The sequence below is a fragment of the Pipra filicauda genome, unplaced genomic scaffold, assembly GCF_003945595.2.
Source record: "Pipra filicauda isolate LSUMZ 115617 unplaced genomic scaffold, ASM394559v2 scaffold21_size4447388_pilon, whole genome shotgun sequence".
Lineage (NCBI taxonomy): Eukaryota > Metazoa > Chordata > Aves > Passeriformes > Pipridae > Pipra > Pipra filicauda.
In genome coordinates, this window is record NW_024104332.1 from 344,560 (window position 1) to 362,560 (window position 18,001).

The 18,001-nt window shown below is 46.0% G+C and overlaps 1 protein-coding gene across 1 annotated transcript in view; it reads right to left on the minus strand.

Moving 5' to 3' along the window:
- The window catches only part of ATIC (5-aminoimidazole-4-carboxamide ribonucleotide formyltransferase/IMP cyclohydrolase), a 20,998-nt gene continuing 2,997 nt past the window's right edge, over positions 1-18,001 (minus strand). Inside the window, exons 4-16 of the mRNA XM_027735659.2 lie at positions 17,844-17,910; positions 15,472-15,560; positions 13,975-14,126; positions 13,687-13,843; positions 12,368-12,493; positions 12,127-12,234; positions 10,803-10,888; positions 9,463-9,552; positions 8,251-8,379; positions 7,245-7,337; positions 1,689-1,871; positions 780-935; positions 1-339 (exon numbers count right to left, since the gene is read on the minus strand). Coding sequence (XP_027591460.1) covers positions 220-339; positions 780-935; positions 1,689-1,871; positions 7,245-7,337; positions 8,251-8,379; positions 9,463-9,552; positions 10,803-10,888; positions 12,127-12,234; positions 12,368-12,493; positions 13,687-13,843; positions 13,975-14,126; positions 15,472-15,560; positions 17,844-17,910 — 1,556 coding nt within the window. The 3' untranslated portion in view covers positions 1-219. The remainder of the gene's footprint in view (positions 340-779; positions 936-1,688; positions 1,872-7,244; positions 7,338-8,250; positions 8,380-9,462; positions 9,553-10,802; positions 10,889-12,126; positions 12,235-12,367; positions 12,494-13,686; positions 13,844-13,974; positions 14,127-15,471; positions 15,561-17,843; positions 17,911-18,001) is intronic.

The following is an 18,001-nucleotide window of genomic DNA, read 5'->3' on the forward strand; positions in this document are numbered from 1 at the left end:
CACAGCTGACAACCGTATGTTTATTTGCAAAAGACACTGATTTTCTACACTGGAAGGCAATTCCAGTGCTTCCTTCTCTGGTAACATGGGCAGAGACCTCTCTGCAGAGCTGACCAACCCCTGCTAAGCACAGATTGCCGGTGCCTCCCAGTTAAGCCAGTGATATTCCATCCCTGCTGCTGGTGAGGCTGTGACCAAAGGGGGCAGGGCAGCCCCGCCTCAGTGGTGGAACAGGCGGAGGTTGGTGTGGATCAGGGTTATCCCCAGCTCGTTGCAGGCGTCGATCACAATGTCGTCAGCAGCCGAGCCAGACGGGGCAGCGATGAACTGTACTCCACTCTGCACACAGACAGGGTGAGGGCAAGGGTTGGAGGATGGAATACCAAAATCCCCCTTGGAAGGAGCTGGCAGCCCCAGTCCTTCATCCACATCCCACTGAACAAACAAAGGCTTCCATTGCCAAAAGCTGCCCCTCAAGGGAGCAGGAAGTTCACTGCTCAGAAAGAAGACTAAAAGGGTTCCTCTGAAAGTGACAGGCCTTGTCTTGATATTCTTAAATGGTTTTATAAACTTTAATCCTCTGTTCATCCTAAATCAGCAAACTGAGCAATGGCTGGATAATTACTGTCCACGTGAGGCCAGTAACTAGAAGGAACACTCTTCCCAGGATTTGCTACCCTAGCCAGCAGTGTAGGACTTTCCTCAGCAGTCCACACAAAATGAAAAGGAAAAACCATTGCCTGGAGTCCCCCCAACACCCCGGCCCTGCCACGACTTACCCGCTTAGCCCTGTCGACGTTATCCCTGAAAGGGAAGAAGGCGTCGGAGCTGAGGGACACAGCGGACAGCTTGGCAATCCACTGCTTCTTCTCAACTTCTGTGAGCTGCTTGGGCACCTCTTCAAACAAGGCCTGCCACTTCACCAGGTCCTCATCCTGCAGGGACAAAACCCAGCTCAACCCCAGAGCCGGGGGCTCCCTGCATTCCCCTGCCAGGGACACAGGGATGAGCAATGGCATCCCCTGACACCCAGCTCAGCTGGACTTTGTGCTCCACAGCTCTGCTGCTGGGAACTTCAAACCAGGGGGTTTAAAATCCAAAGTGGGAACACTATACCACCAATCAGCTCTTTTGGCATCCTTTTAACTCCTTTCCTCCCCCCTCCTCACCCCAGGGCTTGAAGCATTCCTTCTCCCCTCTTTTATTCCAAGATGCTCTGTCTGGCCTGCCAGCAGCATGGTAAATGCCAGCACTCACAAACAGGGTCTGGTAGATGACTTAACACATGGCAAACGGCAGCTTGGTTTATGATTCACCTTCTGAAACAGCAACTGCTCAAATTCTTGCCCCCTTAAACTGCTCAGAGAGATGATTCACAAGGCCCCTACTCCAGCCCTTGGCTTTTGATACTTAAAAAGGACATACTGTTTTCTTGTTTCACTATTGCCTGTAAGGGGGAGGTCAGAGGGATTCTGAGAATCCAAAATGCCACACAAGCAAACAGCTCCACGTGAGAAGGTGCCACTGACAGAGCAGGGAGGGTTGGAACATCAACTGAAGATTTAACCCATCCTCACTGCTGGGAAGAGCCATCTTCTATTCGACACTCAGGCCAGGTTAAAGTCCTGCATAAAGCCTTTGTTTGGCAGAGGCTGGAGCTGCAGGGAAGGCTCCCAGCCGGCCCTCACCTCTCCGATGGTGCCGGTGACGTACTGGTCGATGGCGTTGGAGATCTCGGCTCTCTTCACTCCCGCCTTGAACTTCATGGAGAGCACGCGCGGGTGGTGCCGCAGCCACCAGTTGTTGGCCTTGTCACCGGCCAGGCGAGTGCAGTGGATCCGGGACTGCTGCCCGGCCCCGATCCCGATGACCTGCAGCACAGGGAAGCAAAGCACAGCCTCACCTTGCTGCACAGACACCAGTCAGAGCTGCATTCCAGCCAAGCCATTAGGAAACACATCCCACAAATCAGCAGCTCCTCACCGAAGGGGAGAAAGAGTGTAGGTAATTAGTGAGGAAAACTTGGGAAATACCTGCATCCCTGATCCTGTAAACTGGTTACAGGGCCAGCTCCCTGCACTGCTGACTTCCAGAGCTCTGCTGAGCTGACAGTCATTCTCAAAACACCATGTTCTTTCACCCTTCTAAATAACACAGCCCCAGCCATCGGAGTGACAGCGTTAACCTCAGGAGAGTGAGACAATTATGGCTTTTAAGGCAAAGCAAAGTCCTGTAGGTCATAGAAACAAATGTGACTGCCAAGAGCTGGAAAAGGGCACTTCAGTCAGAGCACTAATGTGTGAGCCCAGGTCGCCCATACACCACCACCCCTCCTGGTGAGCCAGGCAAGCACAGCTCAAATAGGTCAGCCGAGAGAGCAGCGGTGAGGGGGCAATTTGTCAAGGCTGGTAAGAAAGCAAATCCATTGCTCACTCAGGAAGGCTGGTCAGCGGCACCATTACATCCCAGGAATTGTCAGGGCCCGGGGGCTACCACACATTTCCCACACTGCCACCTGCCACAGTCCAGGAGTGTTAAAATAGCTGCTGCCAACCTTATCTAATAGCACTTGTGCTCGATATCAAACAGACCTAGTGCTTCAGGAAGCAAAATCCACACAGTGGTTTTTCCTCAAGTAAGCTGCTATGAAAATATCGTATTTGCTCAACTTCTGTTTGCTTTTATCAGAACACTTTCTTTGGAGTTGTCTCTCATCAGACGTGATTTTTCAGGTACAGTATAGATTAAAATATGCAGAGGCTCTTTAGTGCTCAGGTAATCAGAAAACAAGTCTCTCTTCGTTTCCTGCTCCTGTGAAGCCACAGCTGAACTGTTCACCAGACTGTTCTCATGGGGGCTGCTCCAGGGACATGGTGTTGGGGCTGCTGGTGCTGCCTCAGAGTTTCCAGCTCAGCCTGGGACAGATGGTAAAGCTGTAAGTGGAAGGCTGCCCTCAAAGGAATGTATCATTTGTCTTCCCATTCATCAAGACACAGTGACTTCACCTCTTACCAGAACCATTAAACAAGCTGCTGGACGCAGTTCCCCCAAGGAGCAAACTAAACCCTTGGGCTGCTATCAAACATAATCTGCTCAGCCATAACTGAGGTCATCAGCGTGTAACAAACCCATAGGCACGCTGCTGTTGCCATAAATGCTGAACAGATGCACAGTTTCTTATGGGTTGTGGCACCTTCCCCCCAAATGAACACTCCTGATGTCCAACCTCTGCTCTCACATCCACCCAGTTAAACCCTTGAACTTCCAGGGAATCCTGCACCTCAAAGCAGCTCAATACCAGCTGCATACTTGTGTATTCCCTCTTCCATTGAGGTTTATCCTCTCTTCCTGGACACAGGAGAGGCTGGCTGTGTCACACAGCACACCATTAACTGCCACTCAGCCCTTAAGAGTGGGACTAGCAAGCCAGGCTGGGCTAAAGCAGGAATTTTTAGCTGGGGATGCAGATGGTAGAGAGTAACAGTCTGGTACCTGAGAGCAGCAGAGGCCAAAATACCACAAAACATTCCCAAGTTTCTAAAGAATGTGATGTCCTGGGCCCTTTCCCAGCCAGAATGATGCCTTGTCTTTTCCTCTTGTCCTCGTGAGCTGTGGCCTCACACTCCTGTGATGGAACAGGGTGCTCTCCTACAGGTCAGTACCAGAGCAGATGCTCAAAAAGAGCCTTTTCCTGTCCCCTGTGAGCCACACAGAATATTTCACATTTTTTTGTGACCTAAATTTTGTCAAAAGATGCATAACTGAACTTTGGCTTGTATCCAACAACTCCAAAATGGCAGGAACTTTGTACTTCAGTTGATCAAAGTGATGTATCCTGTGAAGTCTTCATAGGCATCCCCAAATCAGCAGAGAGATTATCTGCAACACATGGACCTCTTTTTATAACAACAGCTTAGCAGGCAAGAGAAGAAAAAAGCTGCTTCTCTGTGCCTCCCTCTGAGGAGCACTGTTGTTCCAGAAGGAAGTTCACAGTTACAGCCTGGGAAGAACATGCTGGTAAGATGCACTTCACTGGAAAATGATGATCCAGGAAAAGAAAAATCCTTTTTTTATTTGTAGAAAAATATGGACATAGAACATAGAATAGTTTAGGTTGGAAAGGACCTTAAAGCTCATCTCGTTCCACACCCCTGCCATGGGCAGGGACACCTTCCACTAGCCCAGGTTGCTCCAAGTCCTGTCCAACCTGTCCTTGAACATTTCCAGGGATGGGGCAGCCACAGCTTCTCTGGGCAACCCGTGCCAGGGCCTCACCACCCTCACAGGGAAGGATTTCTTCCCAATACCCCGTCTAATCCTGCCCTCTATCAGCTTAAAGCCATTGTTGAAACCACAGGCTTTGGTGGAACAGTGCTGGGGAAGATTCTTCAACCCAGCCTGGAATTTCTGATCTAAAGAGAAATCAGCAGATTGAGCTTCTGCTTAATGCAAACTATAGATTTGTACCTCAATCTCCCTTCACACTGGCCTGTACCTATTCTCTGCCTTTTCCACTTCATGTGGAGTGAAAAATCCTTCTTCCTACACCTCTTCCTCTCCCTACCTCAAATGTTGCCCTTCCCCCATACAAAAAAACACAGCTGAAACCTCAAAACCCTCCACAAAGCAATCTTTCCCCCTGTTTTCTACACAAAAATTAATTATGTTTCTTTCAGAGTTTCATCTCCTGGGAATCCCAAAGTGCTTAAGCAGAGCCTATTAAGCGTGAGCAGTGAAAGGAGACAGCAACACAGGGTCAGCAGAAAAAAAATAAATCACTTAATAGAAAAAAATCTTGGGTGAAAATTGAGAACTACTTCAAAACACTTTGGTTCATAAGGGAGTCAAACATAGTCCATAGCTGGATGCTGTGCAACATGAGATGGATAATGCCCAAAGGATCCTTGCAAAATGATCCACATTGGCTTGGGTTTGCTCAGATTTAGCCTGGATAATGAAAACAAAAACTCCAAATACATTTGGAAATACAAAAATCTAATGAAGGACTTGACAATTGGGAAGACAAACAAACAATGAAGTCACTGGGAAAGTGTAAGGTAAATTAACAGTTTTGTTTTATCCTACTGTGCAGAGAATAAAGAAAGAATATTTTCAAATTGCTAATTTGAAACATGATGGTATCATTAAAGCAAGTGTAAATCAACACGTCACAGGCTGAAAGTCAGAGAGAACAAGTGGAAGTGTTTATTGCAATTAGTGGCAGCTACCTTCCTGCAAATCAAGTGACACTCAGGTTCAGAAATGCTTCCTCCCACTCCACACTTCCCTAGAACTCACCAACACAACTGCCTCGCTGGAGTGGCTGATCCACTCATGAACCCAACAAAGTCAAGCTGTCAAAAACATTCTGGATGTCTCACACACAAGAGTTTTGCTGGGAACAGGGATGCTGTGAGGCTGAAATAACCCCTGGAAAACCAAAAGCAATGGAACTGAAAGCAAGATGGACTTGCCCAGGTTTGGCTCCTGTAACCCAAACCAGGTCAAATCCTGGAAAAGTGTTTAATCTGGAAGCTGCCTTCCATACCTGGGCTGTAATGAGCTTCTTAAAGAAGATGTTGAGCTTTGATTTCAGTCTCCCAGTGCTGAAATCACCACCTCCCTGAGCAGTAACAGCTGCTGCCCTTTACTATTAACAAAGTCACTCATATTTTAGCACAAGATTCTGACCTTGGCCTTCCCCATCACATACACAACAAACCAAGACAACCCACATTTGTATTTGATTAAAATCTACACCTGCAAATATGCAAAACACACCGAAGCCCTGCTTGCCCACACTGCTTCCCACCCCTCCATCCTGCCCTCTCCCTTCCACATGGAACAGGCATTACCACACACATTTCAGACACATCTGCAGCACCACATTAAGCTCAGACTTGCAAAAGCACTGGGGAAATTGCTGGAATGAGGGAAAAGAAGCAGAGTGACACCTTTGTTCTGGGGCTGGGAGATCCAACACTCCTGAGTGCAGAGAACCATTTCAAAGCAAAAAAACCCTAAAGCTGAATAGCAGACAAATGCCAGATCTCCAGAGACTTCTTCTGAAGAACTACACAGCACACAATCCCAGGAAGTTCTGTGAGACAGCCCTGCAATGTTTCCAGGCTGTACCAACAGCCTGGCAAATGCAGATGAGCACCAATGCAACAAGGAGAGCACTGCAGCCCGTTCTCAGTTTCTGTCTGCAGGGTTCACTCTGATCCACTTTGCTGACTTATGATGTACTAAAGCTCAAGATCAAAAACATTCTTTGTTTTTTTCTTCTGTATTTTTGTTAAATAATCCAGGCCTATGGAAAAATTAACCCGGAGAGCAGACAACCAGCTAAACGGCAGCATTAGGAGAATGAGCTGCTCGGCAAAAATACAATTTTCAGTATATTTACAACAACTTTCAAATAAGTGATTTAGGCTGAACACCTAGTGATGATGTGGAAAGAAAGGATTTTTTTAAAATTCAAGATACAAACTGAAAGAAGGGAAATTTAGCTTAGGTATTAGGAAGAAATTCTTCCCTCTGAAGGTGGGGAGGCCCTGGCACAGGTTGCCCAGAGAAGCTGTAGCTGCCCCATCCCTGGAAGTGTCCAAGGGCAGGTTGGACAGTGCTTGGAGCAACCTGGTCCAGTGGAAAGTGTCACTGCCTATTAGCAGGGGGTTGCTAATGGTTTTTAAGGTCCCTTCCAACCCAAACTATTCCATGATTCATAATCTCAATTACACATTTGATAATGCCCCTATAAATTCCAGCATTTATCATAACCTTTAAAAAAAATTCTGGGAGGACGGAAGATTTAAAATGCCCCAAAGGGACAAAAGACCCCAAACATATCCCATCTTTCTTAAGTAAAAAATGAAACTAAAAGTAAGAAGCATTTGGACAGACAGAATCCAGCTGTTGAAACTGCTGTAATTTCCTAAGGCTCTACATCAACTACAACATATGTACACGCCCTCAGATGTGAACAGAGCAGCCAAAGAAATGACTCAAGGCCAGAGCTGTAGAAGCAGGTAAGAGCTTTTCCAACCCCATCACTGACAGAGCCAGCCCTGCCATTACCATGAAAAGATGACACCATGGTTTTGAAGCAGCCTCTTAAGAAACAAATGCTTTGCTACTGTTCTGTCTGGGGCAGCTCCTCTGTGCCTGTTCAGCCTCCTGTGTGCTGGAGGATTTTCCCAGCCTGCCCCGAGCTGGAGGTGGGAGCTGCCCGGCTCAGTTACCTGCCCGTCCTTGGCGTAGCACACGGAGTTGGACTGGGTGTACTTGACGGCGATGCTGGCCACGATCAGGTCTCGGATGGCAGCCTCGGGCAGCTGGAACACAACACCACTGTCAGCACCATCCTGACGGCCAGCAGCAGCCAGCTGCTGAACCCCCAAGCCTCCACAACTTCTGAACCAGAGAGAGGGAAACAAGGTAGCTAAAAATATCAATTACCAGCAAATTTAGTTTAGATTAAAAACCATAAATGGTTGGTTTGGCAGCTGATCTCAGCTCTCAGGGGTAAGACAATCTCACTGGGTCAGGAGGGCTCGACCACTGGCCCTAAGCCTGCAAAGTCCTCTGTCCTTACTCACTCTCATCAGATGTGCTCATAGGCAAAGAGCAGGACCACAGCAATTAGAATTGCTCCCAAAATCTGCATTAAGTATGATTTTTAAGTTCCATTCCTAATTTATTAAAATGACTTTTATTACCTCAATGTCTGAACTTGCTTCTGAGCCCATGACTAATCATGTGCTCATTAACATCTGTTTTTCTAATGAGAGCGAGATCAGAGACAAAGAAACAACTGAAAACTTTCTGAAGATGTTGAACTCTCAATGATGAGCAACATCAGCCAGGCCAGAGTTTATACAACACAGAAAGGTGATGTAAACAGTGAGTCAGAAAGAGATCACGATAGATCCTTAGCACATGGCTGTCTCACCACAAGAAACTGCACACAGTAGCTTCTTAATTACAATAAATACAAACATTTTGTTAGTCTGAAATAATGGGAAAAGTCCTCTTATTTATCCAAGGAATCAAAACAAAGGAAAACTACCCTGATTTACCCAAGTATATTTGGTCTAGAAAGTTTGCTGCATTGTTTCATAAAATCCAGTTAAATCTTATTAGAAAATTTTAAGAGCTCTTAAAATAGCAGCGATGCCTTCCTTGATGAAGGCACCCCAGTTCCTTCACTCCATCTGTCTTTTGGCTCATTTATCTCCCCACACTTACAGTTTTATTCTTTGTGACAATGTTCTTGAACAGCGACCGGTCGATGACTGCGTTGTTCCTCTTCTGCATGAGGTTCAGCCCATACAGGGTCCGAACCTCCAGGTCATCTGGCTCATAGTGGGGATCCATCTAAAAGCCAAAAACAGGCCAGTAAAACACTTCACACCAAAATCTACAAAGTCTTCCAGTTTCCACAGAAAGCAGAAAAACACACACAAAGAGTCTTCCAGAGGAAGGGGGAAGTATTTGGAGTTCTTCATGCATTCCTCAAGGTACAACTCCCAGTCCTCTGTGACGTTCAAGGAAACAGTGAATGTGATCATTTCCAGAGCTGCACTGTTGGGGCACATCTCCACACAAGTCAGAAGCACAACTAATTTACACCAGTGCAGGGATCAGGTTAACTGGAACTGTTAAACTGCACTCAGGTCTACCCAAGCATGGGCTTATTCAGAATTTTGGTATCCCCAGCTGAGGTTACTGAGACAGGAAACAAACCAGACTAAGGTGACCAGCTCTAAAATAGGAGCTTTATGTGGTTTCCCTAATCCATTTAAATTTTTCAGATCAACTTTCCTCAGCATTCCTCTGCACACAGGCCCCGAAGATACAGACTTAACCAATACGACCTCATCCTTGCAAAGTTAATTGAATTCCAGGAGGTAATCAGCTGCCAAGACTGCCTGCAATTTCATTCCTTCTTGCCTGAAGCTCCTGAGCCACCTTCTACAGCTCCCTGGGCAGCAACACTACAATTGCAACTTCAGCTAAGCCTTAGATTTTCTTTTTGTGATGTTACAGTGAAATTCTCTGCTCTCATCCCAGTTCCAAACTCTGTGGTGCCATCCTCATCCCTGACTGTACTAAAGACTGCTCTGAAAATACCAATGCCCACACAAGGCTCCTCCCAGGGGTTTAATACACCTGCTTCTCACTGCCAAGACTCACAACATCACTCAGGCACTATATTTTAGATACAAAGAATTCAGGGAGGAAACAAAGTCAGTAAAAGTGAGAGGAAAGCCAGCAAAGAGTGGAAAGAGCACAGAAATGCTGTTTCTTCAAGGTACTCTTGCTAGTTCATAGATTTAATGGCTTTAAATCCACTGTAGGGGGACCTGAATCAGTCCCCTAGTGACTTGAACACCAACATCTGTGAGAAGCAGGTATGGGAAGAGCAGCAGAGGGTTAGAGAGGACCAGGAGTACAAACCTGGAGGACACAGTAAGCGCCATTCTTCTTTTTTGAAAGGATTTTGAGAGCTTCTTCCTCATAGCCGGGGGCCACCACACCATCAGACACCTGCAACACACAGATTTCAGCTTCCACGTGACAAAAATGAAAGGGGGCTCAGACTGAAAGCTCTGCCTGCCATTTCACAGCGTGCAGTGAAGACACACCTCTTGAGGTCTGCGTGTACCCAACAATACAATACCAAAAGCACTATTACAATATTGGTTTCAGTCCTGGAAACAAAAAATTGCAGAGCACTATAATCTCTTGGCAGGAGTTAGTAAAAAATACCCCACATAACTTTAAGCGGAATGGAAGTAATATCGTTCTCCAGGGGGAAACAGCTCAACCATGACATCCCCACTTTTCAACCCTAACAGTAAATATGGCTTAAAACCCAATAAATCCTCATTTCAACAGTGATACTCCTGATGAGACAAAAATACTGACAAAAGAACTGTTAACAGCATTGAAACAGATATGTTTACATTCATCAGTGCCATAAAGCCATACACAACTTCCACATTTCTGTCTTACAATGTAGGTGAGGTTTCTTTGTTTTTAAGTACCAAATGTTATCCTCACACAGCAGTCAAATACTCTTTCACCTGTTTGACGAGAACCACAGAATGGTTTGTGTTGGAAGGGACCTTAAAACTCATCTCATTTCACCTCCTTGCCATGGGCAGGGACACCTTCCACTAAGACCAGATTGTTCCAAGCCCCATCCAACCTGGCTTTGAACACTTCCATGACGTGTGCAATGCAGTCAGCTATGGAATTAACAATGGATCCAGAAAAGCCATGGCCTTGGCAGTTGGACTCAATGATCTCAGAGGTCTTTTCCAACCTAAATGATTCTGTGATTCTAAGTATAAAGTGCAGCCTGGAAAGTGGCTGAGCCCACACATAGGCAGGTGGTAACCCATATCCACATTCCAAGCTTGGGCAAGAGGCTGTCCCTCAGCATTCCAGACCTCTATTGCTCCCATTACAGCTGTTCAACCAGACACTTGTGACAGTATAATCAGGGGTCATTTCCAGAGGCCTGCTCAGAGGTCTGCAATCATCTCTTGGAAAGCAGCATTGCAAACACTGCTTTTTCCCAGGCTCTAGCACACAGCCAGGTTTTAAATGGGAGAAAAGCATCAAAAGATTGGTGTCAATTCTGCACTTCAGATCAGAGAATTACCCAAATGGACCAATAAAACTCCTCAGTAAAACGGGTCAAATTCACACAAAAAGGCTGTTGCAAACCAATGACTCCATCCAGTGTGATTCTCCTTTTTGCCCTGGAATGATGTGCTGGTTTAACTAACCTCTCTGGAAATAATCTTGGCAGTAGCCACGTCGCAGATGTCAGACAGGGCAATGAAGTCACCAAAAGACGACATCCGATCAGCACCTGAAAAATCCTGCTTTTACTAATTTATCAAACTACAGCATCATACACAGAGAAGTCTTTGCTTCTACAGCCCAGTCAGCTTCTATAAGAGCTAATAATTTAATCCAAGAGCAAAAAAAAAAAAAAAAAAAAAAAAAGAAAAAAAAGGCCATATCAGAGCAACAAGGATAAAAAAATCCTACCTCAAACAGATGGACCTTTAAATATTCCCGTTGTTCGGATATTCTTCCTTCTTCCCTGCCTCTGTCAAAGCTCTAACTCTGTAATGACTACCTCTGTGACCACAAGCAACTCAGCTGTACCCAGTGGTGACAAGAGGACAAGCAGAGGCAAGGATCACACAGGAAGATTTTAGATGAGAAAAAGCTGGAAAAACAGGAAAGCTTTTAGATGCCTATGCTCCACCTGGCTTTTCCTGCAAGAAACCACACCCGGAAATGCAGCTAAAAGCAATTTTTTTTTGCATTTTTTAAAAACTAAATATTCTTGATATTTAATGGCATAGCTAAGGTGAACTCAGCTGCCATCACAGATGCCTCACTATTTAACAAGGTCAATTCTTCTATCCCTGCCATTCTAAATGTTTGTTTTTCTACCAACCATTGCAATAGCTTTCTGAGGCCAATGTTCAAAGGTGGTCTGTGAAAAATAAACTCAAGCCAATGTGCTCCTTATCAAGTTCGCTTTGTTTTCTATAATCTGTGAAGATTTTCTAGGACTGCCATGGAAAATGAGAGAAGTAGCAAAGTTCCTCAGCTAAGTAGAAGAAACTGGTTTTATTTCCTTTTTTAGCTTTTTTTTTTCGGTGAGCTCTGCAGTACACAAGCATTAAAAAAACCAACCAAATACCATACACAGAAACATTTCTACTCAAGTTAAGTATTTCTTAGTACTCCTAGGCTGTGTGCTATCAGCCCAGGCGTTTATCCCTATCCTATAGCCAAACCCCCACAGATTTATATATGACTGTATGTATTTTTTTAATTTAAATGTGTATAATCTCTACAGGTCTTCTGTATACATCAAGGAACAGAATCCAAAATGGTTTTAGCTCTTTGAAACAGCACACAAGATCTGCTCCCTTGGAGAGCGATTTCTGACAGGCAGTCAGGCAGATCCTTATGGAGAAAAGGCCCACAGAGGAGGAGCATGGAGCAAGGGGAAGAGCCTGGGAAGTGCTGAGGGTGGAGCTCAGCCCTCTGGACACGCTGGTTTCCTGAGGTTCTCTAGACCCTCACCTCTGCTCCGGGCGTAGGCAGAGGCCATGGGAGTCAGGCTCTTGTGGAAGTCGTGCACCATGCAGACTTGCGCCTCCTCCTCGCTGAGCGGAACTCCAACAGCAGCACCTAGTGGGAAACACGAGCCAGGGCACTCAAACCCTGTCCCTGGGATCTCCCCACACTGCCAGGGTGAGGGACACACACCCCACTGGCAGGGCCTGCCAAAAGCTGGAGTGTGTCCAAGGAGGAGCCACCCTACCTGCGGGACTGACGTGTTTGAAGGAGGCGGCCGCTGGAATGCCCAGAGCCTGCTTGAGCTCCTTCACCAGCTGCCAGGCATTGAGGGCATCACAGAGGTTGATGAACCCTGGAGAGCCATTCACCACTGCAAACACAGCACACAGACACGTTAAAGTGGACAGAGCCCTTTCCCCAGAGCCTGGAGAGTGAGCACAAAAGATTTCTCCCACCGAGAGCTGAAAGCACTACAAGTCATTCTTGTACAACGACCCAGGCTCCTCAGCAACTGGTTAAGTGCCCAGCAATCCACAGCAAGAGTAAAGGCCTTTTAAAAGTCTGCTCTCAAAACCTTTTGCTCTGGCCCTGAAAGAAGAACTGCTTGTTCTGATATGGCAGCACTGTGAGCATTTCAGGAGAGTGGGGGAAGGATTATTTTAACAATAACCCCCATCCAGGGCAAGTGAACACAGTGCTGTTTTGTTGCCATTCTGGAAGGAAGACTTGCAAGCAAATCAATTTCCAGTGCAGGAATGGAAAAGCTTCCTAAGAGGTCCAAGAGTTGAAACTGGGAAATGCTGCAATACAAAGCTTCACTGTTTATTCAATAGGACAATGCCTGCACACATTGGAAGCAGTCTCAAGAACAAGAGTAATGAGACCTTCTCTCCAAAACAGGGGTTTCCCTTGCTGCAACAATGCTGTGGTGAGTGGCACACCCCATAAAATGGCAGAGACATACCAGACCTGTCCCAAACTTGCAAGTGAGACTAGTACCCCTTCCCTCTGCCACTATCAGCAGAAGCAGCATTCTACAAAACTAAGGTAATAAAGCACTGCTCAAAACCATCAAAGAAATTTAAAAAAAAAAAAAGAATGAAACCAATTCAGACCTAGAGAAGAACAGCTTGGTTTCTAGACAGATCAAATGGCAACACAAAAAGATGGGGAACATACTAAACAAGGCAAACGGCAAGTAGAAAAGCATCTTCAAAGGATGATGAGGTTTTCCTTTGCAAAATCTGGATCTAATGTCAAGCAAAAAGTACACTATATAAATCTGTTTAAGTATCTTGGACACACAGTCCTACAGCAACAGAGAACATGGACCAACAGTAAGTCTTGTGAGGAGCAGCAGACAAACTTTTCTGTCTCACACAGCTCAACCCTGCCACGGTAGTGCCACTCAGTAACAAAGCAGTTGTGAAGGCACTGCAGGCCATCCCTTGGACTAAGGCACAAGATGGTCTTTCAGTCTGAAAGACGGCCAGCAGATGTGTCCAACCACCTCCATTCCCAGCCGTCCCACAGCTCCCTTTTGGCCAGCATGGCCGAGCTCACCTGTCAGGGGAAGTTTGGCTCTCGTGGTGTAGAGCTGGGCAGGACTCTGGTGAGGGTTCATGCCGTACCTCAGGGGCAGCTGGGACACCCCCTTGCTATATTCCTTCCTAAAGTAGTCAGAGATGGCTGCATCGTACTGGGCAGTGTGGGTGAAAGCCTGGGGACACAAGAGGGGACACCTGTCAACTCACAAACATCAGCTTACAAAGGATTTGGTGTTTGAAGAGGTGAGGAATGAAAGGCAAATGAGTCACACCCAGCCCTTCACTGGAAGCAAACTCAACCAACCTTCAGTGCCAGGAGCCTCCTGGTCTCCATAGCAGTGTCTTTGTCCCCTGATGCTGCCATCTCTTTGGCTACTGCAGAGTAGTCTGCAGGGTCACACACAACTGTCACCCGGGCGTGGTTCTTGGCAGCCGCCCGCAGCAGGGCAACTCCTCCTGCAAGACAAGGGCATGGGCATGAAGCACTTCCCTCCTGGATGTGGCACAGGAGCCACAGCTGAGGCCAAGAAGGGACATGCACCAATCCATCATTTGTGCCGGACGAACGTGCCCCCTCCCTCCAGCACGGAGCAGGGTGAGGGTGCTCTTCAGAATGCACAAGGCTGGTGAGTTTGACTCAATCCACTGGGGAAGGTGCACACTGACTGGCCTTCGCAGACCCAGGCAGAGCTGCAGTGGTGGGGAAACAGGTCATGGGCCAGGATGAGCAACTGGGGCAAGGATGTCCTCGAGCAGCACAGCCACATCCCAGAGATGGCTGTAGCCACATCCCAAAGATGACTGTAGCCACACGTGGCTTAAGCACCATGCTCTGCAACACCAGGGTGGGCAGTGGTCTAGAGAAAGATTTATTTCTACCCTGCCAAGCAACCAACATTCCCAAACCTCTCTGCAAATAATACTGAATTTTGCCCAGGTCCTCTGTGTGAGATAAAATGCCACAGTTACCCCTCAAGTCTGACTCTGCACAGCTGTTGCAACACTTTAAATCACACAAGATAGTAGGCTGTTGCAAAGGAAAAGGAGAGGCTGGCACTGCTTCATGCAGAGCAAGTATTACTCCATAAAACATTTAATAGAGAGCTCTGCTGGGCATCATTTGGACTAAACTACTGCAGGAAAATTCAATCCCAATCCAACTGCATGGCACAAAACCGCTCCTGTACTGTTCACAACATGCCAAGAAGAGATGCTGCAGTGAAGAGCAAGCCTCTTGGGGTTAATAACTAGGAAGAGACAATCTGCTAATACATGTGTCCATGCTTCCAAAGTCAGGTCCTAAGTACTCTCCCACACACGCAAACCAGTCCCTTTCCTTGCAACAGCTTCCTGCAGTGAAGTTCTCAGCCATCCCCTGAGCACTTCCAGTTGTTCAGCCTTTTCTCTCCAAAGCTCATGTTTTTTTAAGTTTTTATTACACTGCCAGAGGCAGCAAAAGAGGTTTAGTCTGCTCCCTGTGTTTCAGCAGGAAGCATGCTCTCCCTGGCCTTTCCTAGCACAGCCTTCTGCAGTACCTCAGGCCCTCTCTTGGGCAGTGCATGACTTGCCCCCCATGCAGTGTGCCTTCCCAGCCTGTTACTTGCCATTTTAATTGCAGATCTGCTTAAAAGGCTTACCCAACTATGCCTTCAGTCTGCTCCTTGCAGCTCCTGAGCTCTCGAGCAGACTTCCTTTGTGGGTGTGCAAGGCCACCAAACAAAAAGGAAAAGAACTGAGACCACTCAGAGATCAGAAGCATCAAGTCTGTCTGGAAAACAGATCTGCTCTTCCTTTAACTTACCAATATCAATTTTTTCCACCGCGTCTTGAACGGTTACACCGGGAGAAGAAACGGTCTTCACAAAGGGGTAGAGGTTACACACCACAACTCTGAGAATTGAGGGGGAAAACAGTTATTCAGCAACAAACAAAAATGCCAAATTAAGCTTGGCAAAGGACACGACACCAACAGTGTTTTCATGGTCTTGTTTCTCAGGGACCAACTAAAATCCTGTGGCCAAGGCTTCTTTCTCCAAAAGACTTAAGACATGGTGGTGCTCAGCCAAAGACCAAGTGATGGTACGGTGTATTCTGACATTTAACTGGGTTCTGTGTATCAAACAATGCTAGAACCACAATTTACAAAAGACAGTTTAAAGGAAGAGATTCTTTGAATATGTGGGCCTGTATTTAAACGTTCAGTGATGTTGGTGCACAACTTGAGCCATCTCAAAGGACTTCAAAGTGGGTTCTCAGCAGTACTGAAAACAGGCACCCAGTAAGCACCCAGAGCAAGGGCCATCGCAAACAAAGTACAATCAATCCAATTTTCCACAACTTTTCCAAGAGCAGAAAACGACCTACATATCACCTTCTGGACTTTTAAAATACCAACAACATATTAAACCTGAGCGTGCCACCCAGATCCCACAAAGCCTCTGTAGCACATGAAAGCAGGGGGGAAAATTGACTTTTCCCTCTCAAGCTAAGACTGGACCTTACTGGAATTAGTTTTTTCATCTGATGTGGAAGAAGGTCTGTATTCCAGCAAGCATGAAGTAATAACTTGCCCTGTCCCATTCTACCAGTGCCACATGAACTGTAGCGAAAGAAGGGATTTGTTCTGACCTTCACAAATAAGATTTTTAATCCAAGCGAATTAATTTACTCTCTTGATCTGAATATATGAAGGTATTGAACTCCAACTTGTGCCCAGTACTGGCAGTGAATTGCTGTGATGAGTACCCTTGTGTTCAACTTCTAATAATCCTTTGTTCCCACTCAGTGTGAACTCCAGCAGAAGGGATGATCAGCTTCCAGTATGGATTTCAGAACCCCCGACGTCCCTAAATTTCCTGCAATGTCTTTTATTGTCTCTTCTGTTTCTAATGCCCCTTTCCCCTCAATCCATTCATGCTCCTAACTTGTTGCAAACCATCAGGAATCTGTGGACTTTAACACTGCTAACGCTTTTATCTGTGGAAATCCAGATAATCAATATCAAGCTTTCCTACATTGACTTGGATATGCAAATTTCATGCAGCTATGCAAAGACAGTCCTGCTGAGGATCAGCTACTTCTGCTTTTTGTAAGAGAACCTGAATCCAAGTTATTACTCTGGATGCAAGGGCACTATAAGTCACTGATGTAAGGGCATGTTATTCCCCCTGCAATTCAGCAGAGCCTGCTTTAATATGCAGCTTGCTCTGAAGAGTCACCACTGCTGAGCCATCTATGAGGATTCCTGTGGTTTTAAATTTCAGGTTTTCAAATTCAGCCTGGAAATCCATCCATCAGTTTTTAAAAGTAATTTTAAAACTTAGGATGCATTCTGGCCCCACAGCCATTCTGGCTATACCTACAGTTCACTGTGTCCAGCTCAACCATTGTTTCTAAACCAGCAGCTACTCACTGACATGCAGATGGTTATTCACAAGCATTGGTTAGATGTTAACATCAGTTAGTGACACATAGTCCCAAACTGCCCCGTGTCAATGAACCAGGTTCTAACAAAAATAGAAAAAAACAATCTTTGGTATATTAGTGCACAAACTGTTCTACTTCAGTTTCTGGCTGCAGCTCACTTGTTCCCACAGTGGCTCTCAAAGTTTAAGTTTTTTGTCTCTTATCTGTGTGTTTTCTGGCTAAACAAATGCTGCGTGTTCCTGACCCACTTCTCCAGTCTATTCTTTATTTATGTGTTGAAACTCAGTAAACATTATGCAAATATCAAAGGGTATATTTACTAAGCAAGTATTTCAAAATCGGGAATTGCCATCTGATGGGACATGTGGAACTAAGCTGAGGGGAGATGAGCCAGCTTCAGAAGTACTCAACTCAACTTTGCAACACGTGTAATGTGGCGCTACACTGACTGAATGTAACGTGTCAAAATTCCCAGAGAACCAGAAGAAAGCAAAACCTCTGTTCCCTGTGGAAGCCACAATGTAACTTTTTCCTGGTTTAGTTTTCTCTGACTGCAAGTGATGAAGATGCATCTTTAGACTGCAATTTTAAATAGAAAGTATCTCCTGCTACGGAAAAGGAAGGAGACTGCAGATCTACCGGTGAGCAGATGTTACAATCCCTACTGCTCCCATTCCCTGGGGCTGCCTGGTCTCCAATGTTGGTTTTTGATTACTGATGGTTGGCATCACGTCCCCCAACATTTACCTTACGAGGCTGAAATCCTGTTTCTTCATATCAGCATTATCCTCCGGAATATTGCGAGCCAAGATGCCTAGTTACAAAAAACAGCATATCTTCATTGAAAAAGAGCTACATCACCACCAGCTTTTTAATTCAACATCTCCTTTAAGACTGTGCTTTTC